This window comes from Falco biarmicus, chromosome 6, assembly GCF_023638135.1.
Source record: "Falco biarmicus isolate bFalBia1 chromosome 6, bFalBia1.pri, whole genome shotgun sequence".
In the NCBI taxonomy this organism is placed as follows: domain Eukaryota; kingdom Metazoa; phylum Chordata; class Aves; order Falconiformes; family Falconidae; genus Falco; species Falco biarmicus.
This window is the reverse complement of record NC_079293.1, coordinates 72234283-72261134: the sequence shown is the minus strand read 5'-3', so window position 1 is coordinate 72261134 and position 26852 is coordinate 72234283. Positions and strand designations below refer to the sequence as shown.

The window sequence follows — 26852 nt, the reverse complement described above, 5'->3', positions numbered from 1 at the left end:
TATTCATAGTAATACAGATGTATTTTTACATGTGGTTTTTTTTGTGTTTGTTCTTTTTAATGGAGTTTCTGAAGTCATTATATATAATTTTAATGCTGAATTATGTTAAAATATCAGTTACACTCAAAAAACCCAAGATCACTGCCTTCTCATTTTTATCATGAAAGAGTGAAAGCATGAACACTTATAAGCATATCATATACTGATAAATATCAAAACTGATGAGCTGCATCATCTTCCAGGGTGTAGAACACTCACAGATCAGAGTTAAGCTTAGACCAGACTATGTTACTCCTTGTGTTTGAAGTTTGGGACTTGTCTTTCTAGAAATGTATTATTGTGTGGGTTTAACAGCTCGACTTCGATATATGAAAATACTTTCCTCTCTAGTCCTGAAGCAGTTCTTTCAGCAAGAGCTAGGATGAGTTTTAAGTAGAAATGGGCCATTAATAATTCTTGTTATTATGTTTGAGTGTATTATACTCTTGTATTTACTTGAGAACAGCTGAGGGTGGAAGGGGCCTATGGAGACTGTCTAGTCAAGCCCCTGCTCAAAGCAGGGTCACCTAAAGCAAATGGCTTATAGCTGTGTCCAGCTGAATTTTTAATATCTCCATGGGCAGAGACTCCACAACCTCTCTTGGCAACCTGTTCCAATCTGATTGAAAGGTGTTCAGTCACCTTTATACTATTACAGTATTCAGTGTTACATTGAAAAATTTTCCCAGTTGATGTAATAACCCCAACACCAAATTATTTTTCAAAGATTCAGTTGAACTGAAGTTTTTTAAAATCAGATGATGTAAATGATCATTAATATTCCATTCACACTATAACTTGAAAAAGAAAGCCTTTAGACTAATGAACATGGTGTTTCTGTCTGTGGTGAATAAAAAGTGTTTTATACATACTGTGTTTGCTAAAATAGCTATTTGTTTCTTTTCCCTGGAGTTCTGTACTTATGCCTTAAGCTATGGTTTGGCTGCTATTTGCATCTTTACAAAATTACACTGATCTATTTCTTTTGACTTCATCTCCAGCAATTTCACAGCGTGGTAATTACTCATTCTGAACCATTTTTGGAACAAATACAAACTGATGTGCAACTAGGTTTTGCTGGATGGCAGTATTTCTTCACCAAAAGGGTGTCCAGCACTGGGACAGGCTGCCCAGGGAGGTGGGGGAGTCACCATCCCGGGAGGGATTTAAAAGACGTGTAGATGCGGTGCTTAGGCCATGGTTAGTGGTGGGCTTGGCACTGCTGGGTTAACCGATGATCTTAAAGGTCTTTTCCAACCTAAATGAATCTGTGATTCTGTGTGATTGACTGCATTGTGTTGGATCAAAAAACACTGTAAGAAAAAACAAAAAGTAATGAAAGGTGCCAGGAGCACGGTTCTGTTAGAGCTTGTCTTTGGAGGAGGAGGGTATAAGAGCATGCATAGCCTTGCAAAAGAAGAAAAAGAAGGGATGCAGTTGCAGTTTTAGGAATCCATAAAGGACATTTAAGAACACATTAAAGTGACAGTGCTGGCAGAATGATAACATGGTCATGAATAAACTTCAGTTGAAAGTTAAGAGTATTATATGGTGAATTGAGTGGGGTGGCTCATGATTTCAGGATAAAGCTGGATAACTGAATGGGCTTGTGTGCCGTTGTTGGCTGCAGCAGTGGCAGACTTGACTTGACCAAGGATGCTTCTTGTGTTCTTAATGCCAAGTGTCTTCATTCAAGTAGTGAAAGTTTATGAATGGGGATATATTCCAAGCCTGGGCTGTAGTAAGCTTGCTAAATTTTGTGTTGTAAGAATTGAATAAATTCAAGAAAGAACATTTACTGCCAAAATAGATGTCAAAGCTGCAAAGGTTTTAGTCCAAGTACATTTTTAGCAGTGGGGTTGACAGAAATCAGATTTTTCTGATATATTAGGGTGGGTTTGTTTTCCTGACTTATTGATTCCCAAGGAAGTGCTTATATCTGAAGAAAAAAAATGGTATTTTTTCGGAATGGCAACAGGGAGCTTCCAACATCTCTGGCCATGGGACAAATCTGCCAAATGCAACCTACTGCAGTGAACCCTCAGTATCCCTAATTTGACAGATTTGCCAGTAATTCAGGTAGACATCTCTAATCTTGTCTTAATCTCTATGAAAGTTAGGTATATCAAGCAGCATGTTGAGAGTTGCAGTAAAGAAGCATTTGCTGATACAACTTTGTTTCAGCTGTAAGTTCATTGACTCATGTTAGCCCATGCCAACTGCACTCCCTGTTTGCACAGAGAATACTACAGGAATGCCATCTGGTTCCTCAATGGGGGTAAGAACAACTGCATGACATATTATTTTGGTGAGCAGTGGGATTTAAGTAAGAGAAATCATAGCCGGTCAGGTTTGTTTCATTGTGTAAGACACCTTTGGGTGAGTCACGCCTTGACTTGAGGTGATACTTTGTCATTTTAATTCCTGCATTAGTAACAGGTCTGTAAAAGGAAAAAAGAGTATATGGGTCCTTGGACCTGTTACATCAAATAGCTACAGCTCACCTAAAAGGGGCTATTTAGGAGAGGGGCTGAAATGGTCCAAAGTGAGAAATATGTTCAAGAATTGTTATATGATTCTTTTATTCCAGTGACAAGAGGAAAGATAAGCTGTGCTGGGCAAAACAACTGTGTGGCAGGTGGAGACTTGTTTGGGTTTTTTCTCTCTGCAGAGGAAACAACACTTCAGCTTGTTACATGTCCACAGGGAAAGGAAAGAGAGGTCCAAGCCTCTCATGGGTGGTACACTCAAGTAGACTTGCTTTTCCCATGCTTAATGCCCAGCATTAGTGCTGGGAGACTTGTTGACACCAGTTCCTCATACTGATAAAACAGAAGGCAGGTGTTTGGGCAATCTCTCTAATTACAAACCATGGCCAGCACTTAAAAAATTAGTTGCTGTGATTGAATGCTGTCTCCCGCTTCAAGATAAAGCCACAAACCACCCAACATCCTGATAGCTTCATTGAGGTTCAGCTTTCCCTTGATAAACAGGGTGTTCCCCCAGAAGTAGTCTCCTGAAGCTGCAGAATAACCTGGCCAGAGATTGTTGTGAGATACCTGTAAGATGATGACTGAAGCTGTGTAGTTTTCTGTGTTCCCATCCCATGAACAGTTAGCATCAGAGTTTTGGATGATTGCTGGTTACTGACACTGTGACTAACTGCAGGGCCTGAAGGGCAAAAGCATTGGAGGTGAGTTATTAGACTCTAGTCATGAGTCAGGACCTTTTTAGTTGTCCTCTGGGATCCCTTTTCAAGAAGAAGATAGATGAGGAAACCCCTGCAGCCTTACCTTGTGAGAGGCCACTCTCTGCTGCGTTGTTCTTTATTCAAGCTATTTTTCCAGCAGATGATTACACTCCAGTGTGTTCCCCAGGCACAACGCAGGCAAGGGATGACTTCTGGTGAAAACCAGTGCCGTTCTTCTATGAACTGAATGATTTCTTTCCCATATATTGCTTTCCCATAACATGCCAGAGAAAGTAAAGAGAAATTCTTCCAAAATATATTTCATTGCATTTAAAATGTTCTACAGAGGCAGGTTATGTAATATATATTTTTAGGTACTTACATGAACTAAATTCTTGGGGGGGAAAAAGTGTGTGGCAGATCATTTGGCATGGTGAGATATATCTGCTGTGCCGGAACTAACACTTAACTCTGTAGTGAGTAAGTTTCCTCCAGAATAGCCTCTATCCCATTAAGGTGGTAATTTTATAAGCTTTTATTGCAATGTCTTATTTATTTATTTTTAGCTTGGATTAGGTTTCGAAGCTATCCGTTACTGGCCCAAGTCTTGCATAGGCTGATCACTTTGCTTTAATTTCCACTCAGGGTATATAGCTACTCGGTAGTTCAGTAAGTCTGGAGAATGGTTAGTAATGCTTTTTCGTAATTGTTCTGACTATTTAGTTGTTTTAATGTGAGCCAATGGGCAAAGTTAATGCATGGTGCTTTCATGTGTCTGTGGCTGAGGAGAGTGTGACTGTGAAAGCATGAAACAAAGAGCATCCATGTTCCCAGGTGAGAAAATCCGGGGGTCTGAACGGCCATATTTACTCTGCTCGTAACAGTCTGGGTATCTCCTGAGCCACGTGGCTTTTGGTGTTTAGAGCCAGAAGAGTTTCCTTTTGTTTCTTTGGGATGCAGAGAAGTCTTCTGATCCTGTTGAGACTGTTTCACACAGACTTGAGCTATTCTGAAGCTCCTGCAGCATGTGTTGGCTTTGTCATTAGGTGTTAAGTGCAGGCTAAATCAGGCTAGCCATTACCTTTTTTCCAGGTGCTTGTAGTTTCTCAATTCTTCAGTTTGTGCAGCCTGGTAGCTAGAATGGTTGCATGGATTTGCTTGTTGGATAAGAGTAAAACAAGCAAGTTGCAGGATTTTAATAACCTGGAAAAATAATTTTATTTTACAATGCTACATTTTACTGGGAAATGAGCAGTATGAGTATAATATTCTAAGTTTCAAAGCAATGACAGTGATGGAAATAGTTATGAAAGTGAGACTGTTGGATCAGATTCCCTCTGGTCTTTTCCCCACTTCTCCCATTTTCAACAAAAGGATGGGTTAATTTGAATTTCATTGCTTTTTATCCTTAGGGAAATATCAAATGACCAGCATTATTGTGGAACCGTGCCCCAAAGGAGGGGGACAGGTGTTGTGTTTGTGCTTTCACTTCACATTCGCAGCAAGCTCATTAATTTGCCATTTCATATGTTTTAGTGGGAAGAGGCCACTGTCTGTGTCACTGAAAAGCAGCTGTGATTGATCGTTCAGGGGCAGAAGGGGAAAATATTCAGAAATTAGTTATATAAGCATCTTAAATTAACAGTGTGCCTGCAAAGAAGCATTGTTTTTCCCTGGAGGAATGCTGAAATTGATGTTTTTAACCTCCTTTCTGAACACCTGCCACTGTGTGTTTCAGTAAGGAAACAATACATTCAAACTAAAGTCTTTGTATTCACTAAGGAAAGTACATTTCTGTTTGATCTGTACCAACCCAGCTGCTACGCCACCCCAGCAGATGGGAGGAAAAAATGGGTTAGAGAAATCTCGCTATCGCATATGCAATCTTTGTATCTGACAGAACTTGTTTGTTGGTCTTCACTAGGTGAAACATTGGTGCCTGTGCAGCTCGCGAGACGTGTCTGAACAGAGTAGAGTGGAGTGTAGAGCACACAACCCAAGCTCCTGCATCTACATCTCGCTGCCTACTTTTTCTTGTTAGCTGAACACCTCTGAAGGCCTAGAGCTGCATGGCGAGACAGCTTCAGTTCAGGGACTTAGATCTGTGCAGTCTGGTGTTTGCCCAGGTGTCTGCATGAAGCCTGTCAAGGCTTTCCGATCATGTCTTCGTAGGGGGCTGCTTTTGCGGCAGGTCCAACACGATGCACAATGAACAGGCTGTCGCTCAAGAAGGACGCTAACTGATTCGTGCCAGCTTTGCTAAATTGCCAAGTTGTCATGTTGCTAGAGTGCATGAGCCCTTCTTGCATCTCGGGGAAAGCAGTCTGGTATGAAGGAAAATGGAGAATCACCACCAGTATTGTCTTTCCTCTAGGAGAGGTTCTCATCTTGAAGGACATCACCACTGGCTGCCTTCTGGTCTCTGCTTCCCTGACACTGTCTGCCCTTACAGAAAGGCAGTTCCTGACGTTCAGAGCAGACCAGCGTGCTTGTAAGACAGGCTTTTATCTAAAAAGAAAGGTATTATCATAGTTTTTAAGGCCCAGAGGAGATCTGTCGTGTCTCTAGGTTTGAGTCAGTGGCTTGCCAATATATCAGAGATTTTTTGAAAGCCTTTGATACATGATAATGAGGGGAGCTCTGAGGTTAGCAGACGTAAAGAAGGGTCTGGCAATGATGCCAAGTGGGAGATAGAAGAAATTACTAAATTAAATAACTTAGATGTTCACAGTTATTGTTTCAGCTGATAACGTGAGTGTAGCAGGCCTAAACTGTGTTCATTTTAAGAGAGTTTTTCCTCACTGGCGGCATCTGCAGTGGAACTCAAGCTCTAATATTAAAGGGAACGCTTTTCTAATGGGATTTGTGCTTCTCCATCTGTGCCAAGAAAGTAATAGCATTTGAGAGCTGTTATTTTATAGCTGAAACAGTGTTCACCCTCTATTTTTAGATGCACGTTGGGACTTTTTATTAGTGTTTCACAAGTTGGATTACTTGCAGAACAGCACGGAAAGTTGAAGTTAGTGCTCATGCAGAACTGATTTCAAGGGAAATTACTGTAACGTGTAATCTGCAGTTAACATTGAGATCCTAAAATAGACAGCTAAGGTGAACTTGATGGTGCTGCAGTGGCAGAGGGTATTTTGTGATCAGCTACCCCTTTAGATCCCTACTTTGCAAGCTGAATATCTAAAACCCCTTCAGTGCTTAAACCATTGGGGTGAGGGCATGAGGATGTCCAACATCTCTGCTGGAAGGGTAGAGGGATGTAGTGTGTTACTATTTGAAAATTATCGCAGTATATCAATAATGTATTGTAACCCAAAAATGTAACAAAGAACATCTTTAACATACCTTGCTAAAATAGTCTTAAATCTTTAATTGTAGCTTCAGAAGCTACATACCAAGCACTTATCAAAGCACAACAATAAGGGACTGTATTTCTTAGGTTCATTTTTTTCTTATGCCACCAAGAGTGTGCTATTTATGATATTGAACAGCCTATCTCCTGGGTAAATCACAACATAATAGCTATTAGCAGTGCTTTGCTTGCATTGTAATTCTATAAAAGAAGAGGAAATTCTGCATAGAGAGTTTACATTAGTGATTTTTACTCCTTGTTATTACAGTATTCGTTATGAGTAGTTATATGGAGCTCAGCTTAAGTTAGCAGCTGTGAAGGGTTTTGTAGAAAAATAACGAGATGAAAATATATTTTAAATTCTTAGTAACTGCATTTCAGTTTCTTCTCCTCCTTTCAGTTATGTCAGTACAGCTTTCAGGGATATTTCTTTGTTCTGGTTTCGGATAGAGTTAGTTTTCTTCTTAGTTGTGGACTGGGGTTAAACCACAACAGTCCTTAAATAAACTTTGATATGTGTGGCAAACAGCATCAATGGTGTAAGTTTACACATTTTGTTGTTGTTGTTATAAAAGAACTGCCACATTTTCTTTGGAAACTTCTTACTGGAGAGACATTTTCTCTGATAATACAATTTTAAAAGAAAAACTTATCTTTGTTTTCTTGCCATCTACCAATTTCCACTGTATATTCCACCACACTTCAGTTTTAAAATTGCAGCTGTTTTTCACTCAGAGTTGAAATAATCTGTTAGAAAGAACAATAAATACATAGTTTCTTTAGATGTTTCCCAGTATCCTCATTTGAAGGAGTGAGGGCCCAAATACAGCTTAAAGAAGTTTACATTTGTTTAAGTTCGAACATACTTGCTTATATTCTGAATTTTTGAAAACAGAGATGGAAAGTGCATCAAGTGACCTTATTACATAAGCATGGATGGCATCAGAGACCCGAGTGTCTCATTTGTCGATTAATCAGTCTGCCCATTTTTCTTCATTTTTGTTATACCCAGAATTTGGATGGCTTCTCTCTTACCTTAAGTTTGCAAAAGGCTTTCTGCAAAGAATCAAAGAAAGCTCATCTAACAGTCTGGAGAAGAGGAGAAAAATTTAATCTCTGCAGTCATGGGAGGGTGGTCTTCTAGCAGCACCTAGGACCGCATTATATATTCCCTGCATCGTCGTCTCTGTCCAAGAAAACTGGGCATCTTGGGCAGTTTTCACTTTGTCTTCAAAAGTGGTTACACATGTAGTTGTCATGTGGTTTTAAAGAAGTCTTGTATTTAGCGAAGCGTTTTGTCTCCTCTTCTAGTCGTTCAACTTAGACAAGTTGTAAAAATTAAGATGCTGATTATTTTAGAAGTGTGGACAATATTACAGCAGCAGCTTTTTTTCTAAGTACTTCCCCAGAGAGTTATTGAGGTTTTATTTGTTGAAGTTGGAAACTTCTGGAAGAGTTTGGGTCCTACACAATGAATTCATCGAGAAAAGGAAGAGCAAGTGATTCTGTAGTGCTGGAATTGCTGCCGTTGTTGCTTCAGCTGACCCATACTTGCCTCAGTAGTCCTAATTACCTGCATTTTCTCAGCAGGAGGCATAAATGGTAACAGGCAAGCTGGGCTTTAGAAGCTGAGAGTATATAAAAAATGGTTTTAAAATAGCAGAAGTGCTACTCAAACGGTTTCAATATTAAACACACTGCTGGCAATTTACTATAAATAAGGACCCTTATTTCTAGAACTATCAATGCTGTGGTTGTGTAGCAAAGCAGATAACATTAACAGATGCTTTTGAAAAATATTTTGCATTTGACTAAAGTGGTGTGTGAAGTTCGGGTATTCCAGGTCAAATTATAATTTAATATACTGTGAATATAATCTAACCATGTTCAAGTCTGCAATACTTGGCTGGTGTGTTTTTCGCCCCTCCTAAATAGCCAGGCGGTATAGGAGAAGTGAACATCTGGATGTAAGTTTTGAGGGTGAACACAAGTACCTTTTGCATAGTTTTACTGTTTTTAAAAACTGTGCTGCCTCTTCTCTGTCGTAATGAAAGAAAATGGCAGTGTTTTGGGCTTGGAGCTGCATGACTGCCATGCTTCTGGGAAAGGGGCTTGGAGGCTTTGGGTTTAAACAGCTGGTATTTTCAGTTTTATAAGCCTGGAATAGTAATTTCAAGCGTTATTTTCCCTGTATTAATTATTATGAATGTCTCATAATCCACAGGTATATGCTGTTTAAAACAGGTGCAGTCACTTTAGTATGAATGATCAGTAAGTCTAGTATGTGTTACTACTTGAATTGCTTGCTTTGTGCACAGAGGCTTCTTTTCAAGAAATGTATGTAATGATGTTTAATAACTTGCTTTGCCAAAGAGTGTCATGTTCTTCCTTTCACCTGAAAGTATTTGTTGTATATATTTATTTTTATTTTTGCTTGGAGTTATTTATAGGACCCAGCATGAATATGTTGAGCCAGAATTTTTGATACCAAGTGATTTATTGTAATATCTTCATGGAAGTAATATAATTTACTTAGTGCAATAGGGATTTGTAATATATTCAGTAACAGCAATATTACACATCACAGCACCTGATTTCTGTTGGCTCTAGCATAAAGCAGTATGACTCGGTCAATAAAATAAAGGTGTCCTGCAGTACAGTGAGCAACTGAAGGCTTTAGCACTAGAACTGTTGTTTTATTCTTAATGCAAGAATCAAATTTAAATTCCCTTCAGGCTGGTAGTTACGCCAGGGGAGACTTGGCCCAGTGGACAAGCACTGTATGTAAATATAAAAATTTACCTGAATATTACCTTCATTAAGAAGTGATGAATTTCACCATTATTCCACTTCATGCCACATTTGCACTTTATGAAATGAGATAATAAGGTTAATTTTTGAGAGCTTAATTTTGCGGGATATTTTTTTATTGGGTAATTGTTAATTATTTTTTTTCTTGAGTGGAATCTCACAGGTTGACTACAAGAGCACCTAGAAAGCCTTCAGACTTGTTTTGCATGGTTAAATGGTTGCAAGCCTAGGATGGTCCGTTGTGTTGTCAAAGACCCTTCAACATTATTTCTCCCTGGGGCAGAGATGGGTGGAAAGCACACTAAGCAGTGCTAAGGAAAGAACGGACATGGGGAGAGCCTTGATTCCACTTTGTACGAAGATGAAACATCACAGAATAATGCTCATTATGTTTCTATATTTATTTGAAAGATGGGCACGTAGTTACTGAAGACCAATATCAATAGTCCTGAATTCTTGTCATGTTCTAGCCTGCCACAGTTGCACTGTGTGATTTTGGGCAAGATACTTAAATTCTTATTTTCCATCTACAATGGTGATAGGATTTTTTAAAAGTGTAATAATACAAACTACTAAAATAGTGGTTGCTATATTTTCACTGGTCCATATAGAAGCTGTGCTTCCCCTCAGCATTATATGGTTGGAAAATCATGGGACATGAAAATCATCTTGACACAGTGACTACAGTGAATTCAGATTTTCAGTTTGGGAAGGCAGGGGGAATGGTTCTTGATGTTGTTTTAGGAGATTGTATACGTGTTTCTATGTTAATACAGGCTTGTAGGATCAGAGTGAAGCTCTGACTGACACTGTCAACATCTTTCATAAACTGGTAACACTCAACCTTAAGAGGTGCCCGTCCTCACAATTCTTGTTTAAAAGCTATTCCAAAATCATGCTGCTGTAAGGATGGCATTTCTTCATGGCCGATGCCATCGTATTTCTTTCGTATTGCTTAGCTTAAATACTCATAGGTGCATTTTTCCAACATTTCAGTGTTTAGATAATTTGTGTTATAGAGCAATATTTTTTTTTCCACACCTTGGAGTGTTTCTAGGCCAGACAAGCTTCTTGCAAGATAGGCTGTCTGTTCCCTGAAATCCTGCTAGCCCCTCCCTATACCCCTCTGCTTGCCAGGAAGATGGATTCAAACTGAATTCCTGGAACTATACTAAGTATTTCAGTCTCACTGTTACCTTACGGAACAGTGTTCCCCTGGCTTGAAACTCAGCCTTGTTGTGATCAGTTTTATTGTCTTCCCTGGCTACTGACTGTGATGAGCCTTTTGACTGATCCCTCATTTAGGTTTTCCGACCAGCTGTCCCTCAGCTGGGATGAAAAGCAGGGAACCTCTTCCTACACCCCAAGTCATTTAATGGCCAGTGGATGTTTGAGATCTGGAGTGCCTTCCGTGGTCACAGTATGAGTGAGAGTCACGCAAATGCTTACAGACTACTTAAATTACACCAGAACAAGTTAATTCCTTTCCTCTACAGCCTTCTTGTAAGAAGATGGTAGTATCTTTCAGGTTTGCACTTGAAGTCCTCTGTCCTTGATGGTTCAGGTTTTGAGCTGGGTCACTGATTCAAGAGAGTGCCTGGATGCCTATCTCTTTTAAAATGACCTTACAGACTTTCCTGGAAATACTGTCTTTGTATCTTCTCTGCATCTTTTCCAAACAAACCCTTTGTATATCAAAATCTTGGCAAAAAGAGACCTCATGAGCTTTTTCAGATTCAGTTGATCTCCCTGAAGAAATGGGGAGAGGTAAAGGTTTTGCTGGGTCAGCAAGAATCAGGCAGCTGCACCTTGCTGATACTTCAAATTCCTAAGGGAGGGAAGCTATGGGTATAACCCTCCACCAAAGGCTAAGGAATAAAGGATCAGCATTGACCATCCCGTGAAGCATTTCACTGGGATTTCTCCCAACAGCGAATGTAGCCCCTGGTTTTATACAGGTTAATTCCATCAAAGCAACGTGTCTTCACAATTTATAGATGAGAAAATATTTCACAATTATTCAGGGCACAGACAAAAGACCAGAAATACAAATCAAGGCCAAGACCTCACAGCAGTTGAATCTTTTGTTTTACTTGACAGTGGCCTACACAACACACTCAGTCATGCTCCCTGGAGCCGTGAAACAAAGGAGCCCTGTTGATGTTTACTTTGGCTCAAGGCAGAGACAGTTGTTTTAAATGAGTTAATAAATGGAGTAGTGAACTATGATGGGCTGTATAATCTTCTTTCCTCTTTTTTTTCTCTCTAGGTCACTCAGATGAGTCGTCCAGATTTGATTCTCTTTCTTATGAAGTATCTCATGGCTTTGGTTGTTGGGATACCCTCTGTCTTCTGGGTTGGAAGCAAAAAGACCTGTTTTGAGTGGGCTAGCTTTTTCCATGGACGCAGGAAAAAAGAGTGCGTATTGATACTGAATAGGTGAACTGGTTGAATAGTGGCAAATAATCTCCTCTCCCCTTGTAGTCCTGTAAGAGTATTTTGGTTGGTTTTTCATGGAGGCAAAGATAGGAACAGCTAGGGGCAGTTTTCTTAGAGATCTCTCACTATAGCAAGGAAGGACAAGGCAAGCAAGAGTTCGAAAAACCCTTGAAGAATTGTCGCTTATTTTTCCGTAATTACTCTTTGGTCCCAGAATCAAATTGACATTGCCCCATCTGTTTCCTCCAAAATTTTTTTTTCAGTAAAAATTAGATTTCAGTTGAATGCTACAACTTCTCTGCCACTTACTGAGAGGTAGAATGGAAAGGGTTTTTTTTAATAAACATGCTTAGCTAGTCAATTGAATCAGACCTTTAAATTGAAATTAAACGTAAGTTCTTTTCACTGTGATTGTGGTTAACAGTAATTGTCTCTGCTTTTAATCTTCCTTTATGTATTAGTGCCACATTACAATTTGATAAAATGACAACATCTTATAGCTTCTGTAGGGTTGAAATCAATTTAGACTAAGAGACAATCTATATGACTTTGTAATAGCTATGAATAGCTGCTTTCATAATCATAAATATTGTCTTTTAAGTAGATGGTTCAAAATAGATCCACAAATACAGCAAGCCTTTAAGTGATTACTCTATGACTTTGACTTGTCCATCCTTAGCAGAACTGGCCTTCTGCTGAGGCTACGGTAAAATTACCTTCTGTAAAGTTGCAGCATATTTTTCTTTATTCAAAAGATAACCTACTAAGATATGCGTGGGGTTAATAACAACTTAATATGATTTTAATACATGTACATACTTACATAGAGATGACGTACTAGTTTGGTGGGTAGAGGACAGGAAGAGTTCACGAAGGCAGAGGAAGTTATTTTACAGGACTGGCGATCTCCAGGTTAGCTGGATGGCTCCTGAAAGTGCCATCCTCTCTCCTGGTGCAGCCAGGCAGCAGAGGAGCCCCCGTGCACAACACATCTGCCTGGAGCCAGATTCCTTTTTGTTTTTTCACTGAGCAGTAAGAGGCAGAGGCAATACAAACCTCCTTCCTCAGGTAGCCTGTTGATCCTCTGTGACCAAGAAAATCAAGAGAAGCTAGCCAGGCACAGGAAACAGAACGTGAAAGAATATATTAATATAGGGAAGGGAAGGGAGGAGAAGACCTCCCCACAAAGAAGAGATTTAAACAAAAAAAACAAACAAAAAAAAAAGGAATGTAGAGGCTGTGATAGCACCTCCTTTCATCATGCTATGCTAGAGCGGCCAAGTGCGTGCCCCCTTCCCAGCAAGGGATTTCAGCAAACAGGAGCTGTGAGACTGCTGTAACCAGTGATCTAAGGGCTACAGGCCAGTTGCTTAGGCATTATCGTATGTGTTGTATTTCATCTGGTATTCTCCTGCTGCCAGTTTTAATCCAGATGTTAAGTGCTCTTTTGAGTGAGGAAACAGCTTCCCGTGTTCCCCAAGAGGCAGTTTCCCAGGTAATCTGAGCTTGCCAAGTCACAGCGCTGTCCCAAGGACTTTGCTTGTAACAATATTCACAAACTAAGGCCATAAGCAAACACACTGCAATTATTCCACATGTCTAGGCTAGAGGATCAGATACAGGGGCTATTAGGAAGAAATTCTTCCCTGTGAGGGCAGCGAGGCGCTGGCCCAGGCTGCCCAGAGCAGCTGTGGGTGCCCCATCCCTGGCAGGGCTCAAGGCCAGGCTGGACGGGGCTGGGGGCAGCCTGGGCTGGGGGGAGGGGTCCCTGCCCATGGTGGGGGGTGGGAACTGGATGGTCTTTAAGGTCCCTTCCCACCCAAACCACTCTGTGAGTCTGTGAGAGGGAAGGATTCAAGAATGTGCACTTTGCTAAAATATCCAAATGTAGAGGTGCTTCAGAATTAAGCAAATAGAGACATTATAGTGTAAATAGATGGTCTTATTTGCCAAGCTGTAATATTTGTCTGTTCTGTTTGTAAAATAGTTAGTGCTATTACTGCAATTGCTTTTATACTGCAGTCATTAATGTTAACTATTCAAATTGCATGTCTTGTTCAGAGTTGTAAATGAAAGTCGTCAAGTGCTGCAAGAGCCAGACTTTGCTCAGTCTCTTCTGAGAGACCCCAACACCCCCATCATCCGAAAGTCGAGAGGCACTTCTACCCAGGGCACCTCGACTCACGCCTCCTCTACCCAGCTGGCGATGATGGACGACCAAAGGAGCAAGGCAGGCAGTGTCCACAGCAAAGTGAGCAGCTACCACGGCAGCCTGCACCGATCACGTGATGGCCGGTACATTTCTGCTTTTTAAAATCTTGTAGAAAATGGGACAAGCCTCTGCCAGCCATGTATTTGGCCATCATGTTGCTAAAACTGGAAGTTGGGCTGATATTTACTTTCTCTGATTGCAGCTCCTTTCCCTGTTATGTCTGGATTGAAAAGAAAAAAAATTATCCTGATGTTTTCAGAGTCCACACTAGTCTTCATGAATTACAGGGCGTGCATGTGTTCAGTGCCGGTTTTCCTACAAAGGCAGTGATCTGCGTTACATCATTGCAGCGCACGGGAAAACAGATCTGTCCTAAAGTCAGCTTTGTGTCTTTGTGCCTGCTTTTGTCTGTGTGTAAATTGATTTTGCTTCTGTAAATAGTCCTAGCCCTGATGAAGTATACAATAATAAAAGTTACCCGCTCTCACTTGAGGTGCAGTTAAGGTTTATAACATAATTTATCACTGAGTATTTTACTCACCTAATTATCAATACTATACATAGCGCTGTAGTAAGAATCGAGCTGCATAAGGAGTTGAAACAATTTGCCTGGGGCTGTATAAGCTAAATGACTGGGCTAAACAGAGAAGGATTTTTTTTCACAAAAGTAGAGGGTTTGTGCATGCGGACACACATGCACCAAGATTTATTTACATTCTTTCATGACTGTGGCAGTAACGATTGTAATAATTGTCCTGTATTTTTATAAATTAGGTACACTCCCTGCAGCTACAGAGGCGTAGAAGAAAGACTACCTCATGGCAGCATGTCACGACTGACTGATCATTCCAGGCATAGCAGTTCTCATCGGCTTAATGAACAGTCACGTCACAGCAGCATCAGGGATCTCAGCAGCAACCCAATGACACACATCACGCACGGGACCAGCATGAACCGTGTTATTGAAGAGGATGGCACCAGCGCATGAGCTGCTTTTGTTGGAAAGGAGGAGCTGAAGTGGTTGCACGTCTCGCTGTCCCTTCCTCAGTGATGTGATAATGCTCAGTATTATCATGCCTCTCATCAGGTGCTGATTTTGTGCATTGGGAAGCCGAAACTGGCTTCTTCGTGTTGAAGCCACTGCTCTTGTCCTTGCATCAGAGCTAGAGTGTTCAGCAATCATGAATTATTGAGTAAAAAGCTGGTTGCCTCATTTGAACCTATCTGTAGGTAATTATTTATTCGATAACTGTTACTCATCAGACACCATTGCTGAATTTCTTATTCTTTGTTGAACAAAAAATCTCCCCTTCCCTCCGATGGCTCTGCATGCCAGTAGGTGTTACCCTCGAGAACTCGCTGGCAGGGTCACGCTGAGATTTTTTTCTTTTCAGGCATGAGGGAACTCTTGAATATTGAAGGAATTCCTCCGTGCACCTCTCTGATTAGATAACAAACTGATACTTGTTCTCATCGAGCACAGGGGGAGGGGACGCATGCTAAATGCTGTACAAAGGACAGCTGTGTGGACCGGCAGGCATTTTTTAATGAATACACTGGAAATGCAACACAGGAATGAGCGTTTTGGAGAAGGAAAAGAAAGGAAACTCCACTGAGGATCACCAGCTCTTACCAGAGCTGTTCAGGCTCAGTTGTTGGGATGGGGAGGGAGGGTGGGGGAAGAGAGGCAGGGAAGAGTGATTTTTTTATAACATGTATTGTCCTTGCTTTTTTACAAAAGACTATTTAAATTTTCTACTTGTTTACAATTTATGTAGGAAGAGATCAATTTTAAAACCAGTTACCTAGATAATATTCAGCCACTTATTTTTTAGATTAATGTACAAAAGCTGAGATCACTTGTTCCTGATCTATTTAAAAAAAAAAAAAAAAAATAGAAAAGCTGAATTTGTTGCCCAGACTGGACTGTACAGCCTTTTGCTTACAGACAGAACAAAGTCTGTTTACAAAGCCCATAACCTGGGCGAGGAGGGCTGAGGCCAAAGCGGACAGGAGGAGTTCAATCAGGGATGGCCTGCCTTCCTCATGGTGATTTTGGGGGGAGGATTCTCTTTGTGCTGAGCAAGCGGGGAGCAAGAATTGAGAAACGAGTGGGAGAAACGGAAGCAGGAGGTGCCCGCAAGTGGGGAAGGAGCAGGGCGCAGCAGCCAGAAACCCACCATTGCTGTCCTGAGGGGAGGAGACAGGTGTCCACTGTAAATGGTCAGCTCCTTCCCGGCCAAGGAGCTTGCATTACTGATCGACCTCTTTTGTAGGTTCTTTTTATTCCCTACTACAGATTCACAGTAGAGAGTTCTCAGTTTGGGCTTTTTTTGTGTGTAAATCATCTGTTGGGGTACAGAAGGTCTTTGTTGACACTGCAGGCAAAAAGTCAAGGCATGTCTCAGGCGGTGCAGTAGATCTTCCAAAGCATCTGCTGTAAGATTCATTCAGCATGAGGAAACACTGATTGCATTTAAACCTACCTCAGTAATTACTAGAGATCATTGCTGGGAAATTAATACTTTTTTTTCATTGTCCTTACATAATTCCCTTTTTGACCTGTTGGAGGCATGTTGAAAAGCCTTCGTACACGCGTAGATGGCACAACCTCAAGGGCAGGAATAGGGCAACAACCCGCGGTGCAAACAGCAGAAACGGAGCTGCACTACAATTACTCATTTTAATTGTAGCTGATGACACAACAGCAAAAACCGTGTGCTCTCCGAAATCAAACGCTGCCCTGCGAGTCACCGTGTCTTAGAAATATGTTTACCGTAAATTGTCTTTCTTGCTTCCACCAGACTTTTGCTCCAAAGGAGAAGCACAAACCAAACCCAACGTGGAATAACAAAGCGTAGCAACAACTCCACACCTCTCTTTATTGTAAATCCAGAGAAGGAGGTTGCTGCACCAACCGCCCTGGGGCAGAGCACACTCTGCTTTGCCCTTTGCTCAGCAAACAGCCCCGGGAGCTGTTTCACCTAGATCACCTAGATCTAGCTGTTTCATGCTAGATCACCTCTTTCAAAGCAGATGGGTATGAAAAGTCTTTGAGTGACTTAAACTGGAGGAACCACAGTTCCCTGTAAGCCACAAAGGTGGATCCCTGTTTTAGTTTCAAATTCATCTTCTAAATAACTTGCTGCTTCAAAGGGTTGGTAGTTTTGGGAATCTGAATCTGCAAAGGGAGCCGGACAGCTGAGTTTTCCTAAACGCTATAACTGAACTAAATAATCTCAAATGTTTGTGTTGATCTTCTCAGCTCCATTTCCAGTACCTTTTTTTTTTTTTTTTTTTGAAGTTGTATGCATTGAATTGTGTAGAGTCAGGGAGGGGAATGATGATGGAGGTTTGAAATATATCCTGCTTGAAATTTTGTTAATTGGTGAGATTTAGTCTCCATGTTGTTTCCACATGAGAATACCTGAGCTGTTCCTTGCTCATGTATACTGCATGTGAGGGACAAACTCCAGTCACCCCAGACATGATTAAAATGTAATTCTCAAATTCTGGCTGGGATTTTTGCCCTCCCTACCCCTGTAATCCCACACCCTTTTATCTTCAACACCTGAATTAGCATGCTGCTCTCTATTTCTGCAAAGCATTCCTTCCCAGGATTTCAGAGCCGTTTGCCAATGATCCTTTCAGGTTTCATGTTTAAGATTGCTGCGGCCCTGATGCAGTTCCCCAGCTGGGGCACTCGCGGGGGTTCAGCTCCCAGATCATCAAACCTTGAGGGCTCTGAAGTGTGTCTGAGTTTGGATGCAGCTCAGCTGCCGTTTCTAGCGAGGGTACCTAGGCATGTTTTTGGGGTGCTTTCCTATCTGGCACCCCCAGCTAACTGCCGAGAGCTTGGGTTTCTGGGACTGGTGCCAATCTTTAAATTCCCCCGGAGCTGAATCCCCCGCCCAGGATGGCAGTTCTGCAGTTACTGAAACACTCCGGTTGCTTTGGGCTTCAGCTGACCTCACGTACCTGTAGCTGAACACGCGTTCCTCGTGACTTAACAGCAGCGCTTTGTCCCTCCCCAGCAGCCGCGTGCTGCTGCCAGCCTGGCCCTCTCTTTGGAGCAGGCGGAGAAGTTGTACATAGCCCGTTTTCTCCAGCTTGTCCCCGGGGCAGGTTAATGTATCTCCACCCTACACATATTGTGACTGAAGCCCCAAAATACTGCTTTGTAAGATGGCAATATCAAAGCTTGCCGTAAAATCCACGGCTTCTTATTCCCAGGATTCCCAGGGAACTGAATCTCCTGCTTTATCCCGTTGCCAACGCATTGGTCCCTTGGCAGGAAGCAACGTGGCACAGTGTGCTTTGCTCCAACGCCTTTCCGTCCTGCCCGGGTGAAGCAGGAGGTGGCTGGGGGCATCTGGGCAATACAGACATTGGCCCGATTGCCGCTGGCAACAGATGCCCCCGAGTTTGTGACGTTCCTTCTTCATCCCTTCGTAGCCGTCGTCGTTCAGTGAAACACCGCATGTCAGCGATGCGGCCGTGTTGCATGGAAAAGGCTGGCTCGGGACCACGTGCAGCCGCTCTCCCATTGGATTGGTAGCGCTCGTCTTTTTAAAGCTTAAAACAATCCAACAGCAGCAAAAAGCCTCTTTTAGTTGTAAATTTCTTTGCCTGCTCTAAAGTGCTCGCCCTTTCCGTAGTGCTTAGACCTCAGTTTTGCTGCGGAAGCTGTAGATAGGAGCTGTACCCGGGGTTGGGGGTAAGCGCAGGGCTGAAATCCAGCCACAGCCAAACCGAACGTGGCGGCTGAGTCATTCCAGCAAGGAGGGGAGAGAAGACCCCTCGGAAGGGGCACAGGGAGACCACAGGAGCCAGACGAGCTGGGACCAGCCCTTAGAGCAGTTCCCACCCTTCCAGGGGAGCCATCCCCAGCTCCAGGGGCTGAGGACCCCTAAAAACCGACGGCAGTGGGGAGCTGGCAGCCCCAGCTCTAGGGTGAAACCAGGGAGCAGAGCGGAGCGGCCCCCCGGGAGACATCCCAAGGTTCACCTTGAACAGCAAAACGTTGCCTTGAATGTGAAATCCCACTCCTGTCCCAACGTGCTTCTTTTCTAATGGGATCGGGATTTATTTTCACCTGAGGCAGGATGTTGTACGCGGTTCTTGCCTGTCACGAGCGGCTGTCGGGTGCACGTGCTGGGGAACTCGGGGCATGTAACGGCATTGCCGCCTCTTACAGTGCTTCCCCTTGACACGCTGGCGTTCCTGTTGTGGTTTCCTCCGTTCCTGACCAGGAGAGGAAGAAGCTTTCGTGTTCGTGAGACCTGTACACAGAGGGTGCACGTGGCCGTTAGCATGGGGTAGTGCCCGACTGTAGCTGACTTGACTTGCACTCGGCTCTTGGTAGACTTGTTTACAGTAGTCCAGTGTTGGTTTTGTAACATTTAATTTTTAGCACTTTAACTGTGAGTTGTACAAACATTATATTGTAGTAGGTGTACATTTTCATTTTAGACCTTTAAAAGTTTTTAATAAAATGATGGAAAAATTCCTAGTCTCTTCGTCAACAGGCTTGCAACCCCTCCTACACCCCACCCTACCCCCCCTTAAAAACCTAGTTCAGAGGCAGCTAAGAGTAAAATATTAAATTTTACTCTGGGTAGTGTCTCTCTGAATTTGAAGAAATATTTCCTAGGCTTGATCTTTCCCCAGCATCTGTACTCGTGGCCGCCGGGCACCCTTCCAGCAAACACAAAGCTCTCCGCTGACCGGGGGCTCCGGTTTGTTCCACCCTTTTACGAGCAGCAGACCCCTCCAGCCATCGGCACTTCGCGAGCAAAGAGGCGAGCGCGCTAATGAAGGGCGGCCGGGTTGGGGAGCGGCAGCACGGGGGTGGTTGGGGTTTTGTGCTGGGTTTTTTATTGCCGAACCAAACCAGAGAACAGGATGACTTATTTTATTTTAAGTAGCTGTCTGGCATTTGAGCGGATACGTGGTTATTTTGGTTTGGGAAGCCGTATGCTGCGAGTCTCGCATGACTGGTGATAAAACAACTAGTTTTAATAATCACAGATGGTGCTGTTTTAGCAGGCGGTGCTGTTTTGGGTCTCATTAAGATAAATAACTGGGTTTGGGGATGAAACTTGAGGAGCTGCTGGTGAAGATGCAGGCCCTGCAAGGCCACGTGGAGATGTGCAGTCGGCCCGTGCGCGCACGCATCCTGCACAGCCTCCTCAGCAGAGCGGCTCCCTCTGGAAACATCGGCCTCCCTGAGGATGCTGCAACTGCAGCACCCACAGAGCCCTCGCAGCGGTGCCAGCCAGCTGCGGAAAACTTGTAGGGAAAAGCCGAGGTAGGGCTGTGGCTACCATGCGCTGGGGACTCACGGAGCTGGTCGGGACAGGTAGAAGGCAGCTGCCCACCCTGCCGTAAGGACCTGCACCACGGCAGGGGGCACAGAAGGGGCAATATCACTTCTCCTCCAGCCTTCCTGAATTCAAACTCTTTCAAGATAGTTTTAACGACCTGCGGGCAATGAAGACAGTAGGAGCGTGAAGTAAGAGCAGCTGGGAGAGGAGATGCGGTTGGAGCTGGAGGCAGGGGCAGCCCAGACCCCTGCTCCGCCCCGGGCAGCCGAGTTCAGTCGCTGTCGCATTCCTGATGCGCCTTAACACCCTGTTTGCTGTTTCGGGTCCAGCTTTGTCTCCCTGCCCGGCCAGCTCGTGCCCTCATTGCGATTTCTTCACCAGTTTGAAGGGAGAAGAGTATCTGGCTATGCACAAATCTTCAAGGAATTAAAATCTCCGAGAAATCCTTGTTAACAAAAGACTGAAACAAAATAGGTGGGAAAAGAAGGTTCTTTTTAAAAAAAGTCATTTTCTCTGGGCACTGTCGCTAGCTTAATGCTGCTCCCATGCAGCAGGACGAGGCCACCGACCCTTTGGCATGACTGTGTGCTGGGATCCACGTTTCAAACATGCTTCACTACCGGTCCGACTGGTTTTTGTGATAATACTCCAAGCACGTTTGATTGATATTCAGTCTCCAGTTTCGGTGCCTGCGCGCGTTCAACCGCCTGTTCCCAACCCCCACGTCCCGCTCCCGGCGTCCCGCTGGCATCTCCTGCTCCCCCTCTACCCCATGGGGGCATCTCCGAGGGCTTCAGCTTGGCACAGGGGAAGCCGCTTTCTCCTCGCCCATCTCTTTGCGGTGACGTTTCATGAAATCCCACCTTCCACCGAGACCCTTTGCCTCACGCCCCCATTTATCACATCGCCTCCGCAACATCCCCTGCGGCGCTTCGAGGCATTTCGAGGCGACTGGCCCTGCATCGCGGCTGCCTCGGGGGAGTTTCCTGGGCGGCCAGAGTGGCTCCCAGGTGAGGGTGGCGTGGATGCTAGGCGAGCTGGCGGTATCGTGATACCTGAAATGGTGGGAAAGCTGAAGAAGGAAGGCTCGGCAGTGCCAAATGGTTGCCAGCCTCTTCCCAAGCTGCTGTAATAGAATATTTTTATAATTTTAGATCTTTTTATTTCTAATATTTTAAGATGTTAAATATTTGTAATATTTTTGATATTTTTAATATTGTTACTATAATCTAAAATAATAGGTAAGAATATGAAAAATACAAAAATATTTAAAAGGTGAGAGGAGCAGCTGATGCATTGTTTTATTTCACATCGATCTGCACAAGCAGCATGAGGACGCGGGTCCTGGCCAGTGTTCATCAGTCTGCTCGCGGCTTTGCAGCCCTGCTGAAAACAAGGGCGTTTGGATGCATTTTTGGTTCTCAGAGGCTCAGATATTGACTTTATTTCTCACTGTCTTGTCTTAGGATCTGCAAAACATCCTTTGTTTTCTTTCTTTTAAATCCATCTTGTTTTGCATAGACATATCCTCCACTGCTGCTCGTGTTTGTTGGCCCGGCACCGGTGCGGAGGGTTCCTACCTTTGGGAGAACGTGCTGAAAAAATCCCTTAAGGCCCTGAATTGTGACGTAATCCAGCTACAAATCCCACCTGGAATCTGTCAGAAGCGACGAGCCCCAACATACCTCTGCTGAGCTCCCGCCGTGCCTTCAAAGTCCTCTGATCCTCTTCCGTGGAAACACGGCCATCAGATAAGGCTCAGCCCCTGCCAAAAAGCACGAAACATCTGCTTGGCTGCAGAGAGTGGGATTAGATGGAGGTAACCTTGCTCCTCACTTTTTATTTTTTTTTGGGGGGGGAACTGGCTCCTCATGCCTGTTCTCCCTTGCATGGTGGTGGGGTGGGGCTTTCACGGCGGTCCCCAAACCCCAAGGACGAGGTGCTGCCAAGCCCTTGGGGATAGTGGCACCGATGCATGGAAGGAGCAGGACTGGAGATGTGCCAGTTGGTGGAAGAACAATAAAATCTGGGACTAACCGAGTATTTGGATCCCACTGAAAACAAGAAACAGTTTTTATATTGCCGATCTTTTTTGCCACTTGAAAAGTTGCTCCCTAAATGCAATTTGAAGCACCTGGTTGTCCAGAAAAGCTCCTGGAGCTCCTCTGGGGGACCCCAACTTGGCAGCAGCCCAACGAAACGTGAGCCCCCCGCGCTGCCTGGGCACTGCTCGGCAGATGAAGGGTTAACTCTGGTCTTCGGGTGCCTTTAACTGTGAGCAAAACGCCCAAATCCTGCCAAACCTTGTTAGCCCATGAGCAGGGTGAAGGGCAACAACACTAATTGGAGTGACGGCCTCGCCGCGGCGGCCTCCGGAGCTGTGATAAATTAGCAGCGGCGCAATGAGGAGGTGCTGAGCTTTGCTGCCGTTAACAGGTGCTGGGCCCCCCCAGCAGCCCCCACCGCCCTGTCGCGCCGTGTGAGTGACCCTCTTGACCCGTCCACGGGGGCATTTCTCCCCCCAGCTGCCAGGAGAGATTTTGATCCGTCTGGAGCAGCTGCTGCTGGAAAAGCTGTGACTGGCAAGACCGAAACGTCTGTATTTTCACTTGAAGCCCAGGGGAGCGGAGCCCTGCTGCCCTGGCAGCCCTGGTGACCCTCACGGGGCCACCGCCGTTCCCCCCCTTGAGCAGCAGAACATCAAACTCCAGGGGCTTTGCATTAATCAAATTAGCGGGGTCAGGGAGGTGCGGGAGCAGGCAAAGGGCTGCCCCGTGTGCCCAAAGCCAGGACCGAGGCTGGGCTCGACTCGACCCCTGGCATCAGGTGAGCCCCTGCCCTCTCCCTCCACCGCTCCCGCTGTAAGCAGAGCTCGTTGTAAAACATTTGCCCGCTCCCCGCGCCCTGTTTCCCCAAGGATAAACCATCCTGAAAGGCCTTTCCTCCCTCCTGGGATGGTGGGGAACTGGGAGCCTTGTAAAAGAGCTCTTGTAGCAACCTGGGTGCAGGAAGGATGCTCTGCTGTGCGGGGAGGGGCGGCTTCTCCTGAGGTGGGATGCTTGTGGGGATGGAGGGATGCTCACAGGGAGGAAGGGCTGCTCCTGAGGATGGAGGGATGCTCACAGAGAAGAAGGGATGCTCCTGAGGATGAAGGGATGCTTGTGGGAAGGAAATGATGCTCATGGCAATAGAGAGATTCTCCCAGGGATGGAGGGATGCTGCCAAGGAGAGAGGGATGCTTTTGGGAATGAACGGGTGCTCGTGGGTTGGGAGGGATGCTCCCAAGGGCAGAGGGATGCTCCTGCTCATGGCAAGGAGCGTGGGACCCTAATAGAGCTTGAGCCCCCGCCTGCTGGGAGTGAGGACAGCGAGCCCGGGCCTGCAGAGCTGCCGAGCGGTGTGAAGAGCGTTGCGGGACCAAACCGGGCAGGTTACAGGGTGTTACCGGAGAAGGTGCGACGTTAATCCGGTGTGAGGTCCTGAGCGGGTGATGCCCCCCCCAGCCCCCCGGGCGGCTGCTGCTGGCGGCAGTGCGGCAGGACGCCCCGCGGCTTCCCCACCCAGCCGCAGGGCAGAAACCCCTCCACCACCCCGGGAAAGGAAAAGTCCCGGGGAAATGTGAGGCCTCATCCCGGTGAGGCTGAGCCACCAGCTCAGGGCTGCGGGGCCGCCCCGAGCCCAGCTGGGATTTCTGATGCAACAGTGCCACCCCGTGCGCGTGCGAGCCCCGGGCTGACACCGGTAGCCCAAGTGGCCTTGGCTGGGACATGGATGGGTGACAGGCAGGATGGGGCCCACCGCCACAGCGGCGTGGTGGCACTGGGAGCAAAACGGGCAGGGCTGGGAGGCACGGCCATGGGCAGGGTGGCGGGGAAGGGGTGACGGCTGCGGCCCCGGGGGAATCACCCGATCCCGCTGCAGCTGGGATCCTGCAGATGCCAAAAACGTCTGTGGCTTGTAGGGACAGGGCGGGAGCCAGGGAAACACGAAACGTGCGGGAATCACATCAGACTCGGTGCCTGCCGGGGCTGCAAAGGGGAGGTTTGTGCTGGTTGACGCTCCTGGACCACACGGTCCCCTCCTCTGCCCCGTGTCCTCCCCTGGAGGGGGGGTGGGGGCAGCACAGGGGAATGTCCCATCTCTGACCTTGTGGGAGGTGTCCCATGTCCCCAGCCCTGCCCTACCCCCTGGGTAGGTACCTCCCCGAGGAACCTCAGACGGGATGCTGGGGATAAGTCCCTTGTCACACTATTTGCACTGTTCAAGGCAGCAGCAACACACCTGCAATCCCACTGGCAGAGGAGCTACGGCCCAGCGAGGACGGCTGGGTGACGGGAGCGTCCCCAACACTTCAGGTACCAAAGACACCGCGATGGGCATCTCCCCGACACCCCAGGCACCCGAGGGCACCCCCAGGTGCAGCCCAGCTCGTGCCAGATGAGCACGAAGGAGGAGGGAGCAGAGTCACGTCCCCATTTTCAGCTCCCCAAAACTTCTTGTCGCAGGGGATTTCAGCCCACCACCACGACCCAACTCCCTCTGTGCCCATGCATCCCAGAAACCGTTTCAGGGCATCAAAGGTGGACAAGAAGCTTTTGGGACAGGATCCCACTGCCCCTGAGCATTTTTAGGGCCAGGCTTTGCTATTTTAGTACCCTCCAGGTGCACGCACACCTGAAGGCACGTGTGCAGATACATGAGCATGGCCACATACCCGTACGGTCCCATCAAGGCTGTTGGGAGGGTGCCCCACCATCCTAGAGGGCCCATATGGGATCACTGTGCCCCTCAGAGTGGTGGTGGGATTTCTTTGGATGTATAGTTGGAAGGAAGGAGACGGCCCCCCGGGCTGTGCAAATAAATGGAGAGCAGTGCTTTCGTGCTGCCAAATAACTAGGGGGGAGATGGTTTTGCAGCCGATCTCTGGCATGACGCATGCCCCCGGCAAGACTTGGGACACAGCCTCCCTCTGCTCGGATCAAAAAGGCTAATCCTCTGGGAATAATAGACATAAGCCTCTTAGCCGTCTGCGCTGTCAATGCCCGTCACTGATGAGCTGATTAAAATTGAGTGAAAAAGATTAAACTCACCCCTTCTGGGTACCCGGGAGCCACCTGGGTGGCAGGCGATGGAGAGGAGTTGCTCCTTGGTGGGCTCGGTGGCTTCACTCCACCCAGTCTGTCTGTCTGGAGCAGGTCTGTCTGGACCTGGGTGCTCCATAGCCAGGAGGAACATTCAAGCCTTCATAATCTCTGCAAATCCGCTCCCTGTACCACGCTGGGAGATCCCAGCAGCAACTGGTCCCTTTGAAGACGGTGGATTATCTGGGTCCAAGCCACCACCTGGAGCTGGAGGAAATGATGCCAGAAAAATCAGTTACAGGCAGAATTTCCTATAAAGGCGTCCCTGCCCTGGTCCTTGGGCAGCCCCAGGGGACATCCCCAGTGTGTCACTTCAGTGTGCGCTTGTACAAAGCAGCCATTGCCACTCTGGACCCGAGACCTGGCAAACATACCATGTCATAGCGGGAAAACACGGGAATCCCTCATATTTGAGAAATTTCTGCAGCTCCCCACTGAATTTGGACAAGGGTTGGTAGGGAAAGGGACCCTGATCATCCCAGAGCCACATCCCTGTTCCTGGGAAGCAAAGGGAGTGCATGAAAAGACATGGCGCAACCAAAGCCAACAGGATGGGGAATTTGGTCAAAAAAGAGGTTTTTTGAGTCCGAGCAAGCTACCAGCAGGATCTGAAATGTCACTTCACATCTGCAGCACACACAGGGTGGCATTGGAAAGCTCGGTCCTACCTGCCAGGCTGCCCATGGTCGCTCGGCTGCTCCTGCTCTGGTGAAAAACAGAGCCAAAGCTGATGCTCAGGCTCTGCACGCCTGCTTGCTTGTGCCTCTGGTTTCCCACTGATTCCATCCGTAATTTTCCTCTTTTGTCGCTTGTGGCTCTTTTCCAGGTCTCATCCATGACCTGCATTTCCTTCTGCAACTTTCTGTCAGAAGAAACAAAAATTCTATTAGTGGAGCCAGCTGCAAACGGGAAATGCGGATCAAAGCATGTGGGGTCTCCTGGTGATCCTCCTTCAGGGTGGAAGTTGGGATTTAACCCCATTTTTGGGGCGACCCCACCGTGGCTGGGTGTAGGGCCCCACCCGGCTGCTGTCATTGCACCTTTGGGATCATTTTTCTTCAGGTTTTACTGAATTCTTGGTTGGCCTTTGAGCAGGATCCCGTTGCTGGGCTCAGCAGAGCAAAGCTCCTCCGGCAGTGCCCCAGGGAGGTGACACCTCCTGCAAGCCACAAACTCTTAATGTTTAGTTGAATCTTCTACAGAACTGCATTAATTACCCACCTGAGCTGCACTAAATACCTGAGGGAGCAGTGGGGAAGGGGAGGGGAGGGAGAGGGAGAGGGAGGGGGAGAGGGAGGGGGAGAGGGAGGGGGAGGGGGAGAGGGAGAGGGAA

The 26852-nt window shown here is 45.9% G+C and overlaps 1 protein-coding gene and 1 long non-coding RNA gene across 2 annotated transcripts in view; one reads left to right on the top strand and one right to left on the bottom strand.

Moving 5' to 3' along the window:
• The window catches only part of FZD3 (frizzled class receptor 3), a 61412-nt gene extending 41859 nt beyond the window's left edge, over positions 1-19553 (top strand). Inside the window, exons 5-7 of the mRNA XM_056344425.1 lie at positions 11671-11819; positions 13902-14135; positions 14827-19553. Of these exons, the coding sequence (XP_056200400.1) occupies positions 11671-11819; positions 13902-14135; positions 14827-15040 (597 nt within the window). The 3' untranslated portion in view covers positions 15041-19553. The remainder of the gene's footprint in view (positions 1-11670; positions 11820-13901; positions 14136-14826) is intronic.
• Positions 19554-21731: 2178 nt separating this feature from the next.
• On the bottom strand, positions 21732-26378 carry LOC130151603 (uncharacterized). Its single transcript, XR_008822640.1, has 3 exons — positions 26188-26378; positions 25469-25726; positions 21732-22143 (listed from the first exon to the last, which is right to left on the bottom strand). It is a non-coding gene; the product is annotated as an uncharacterized LOC130151603 (long non-coding RNA).
• Positions 26379-26852: the final 474 nt, after the last annotated feature.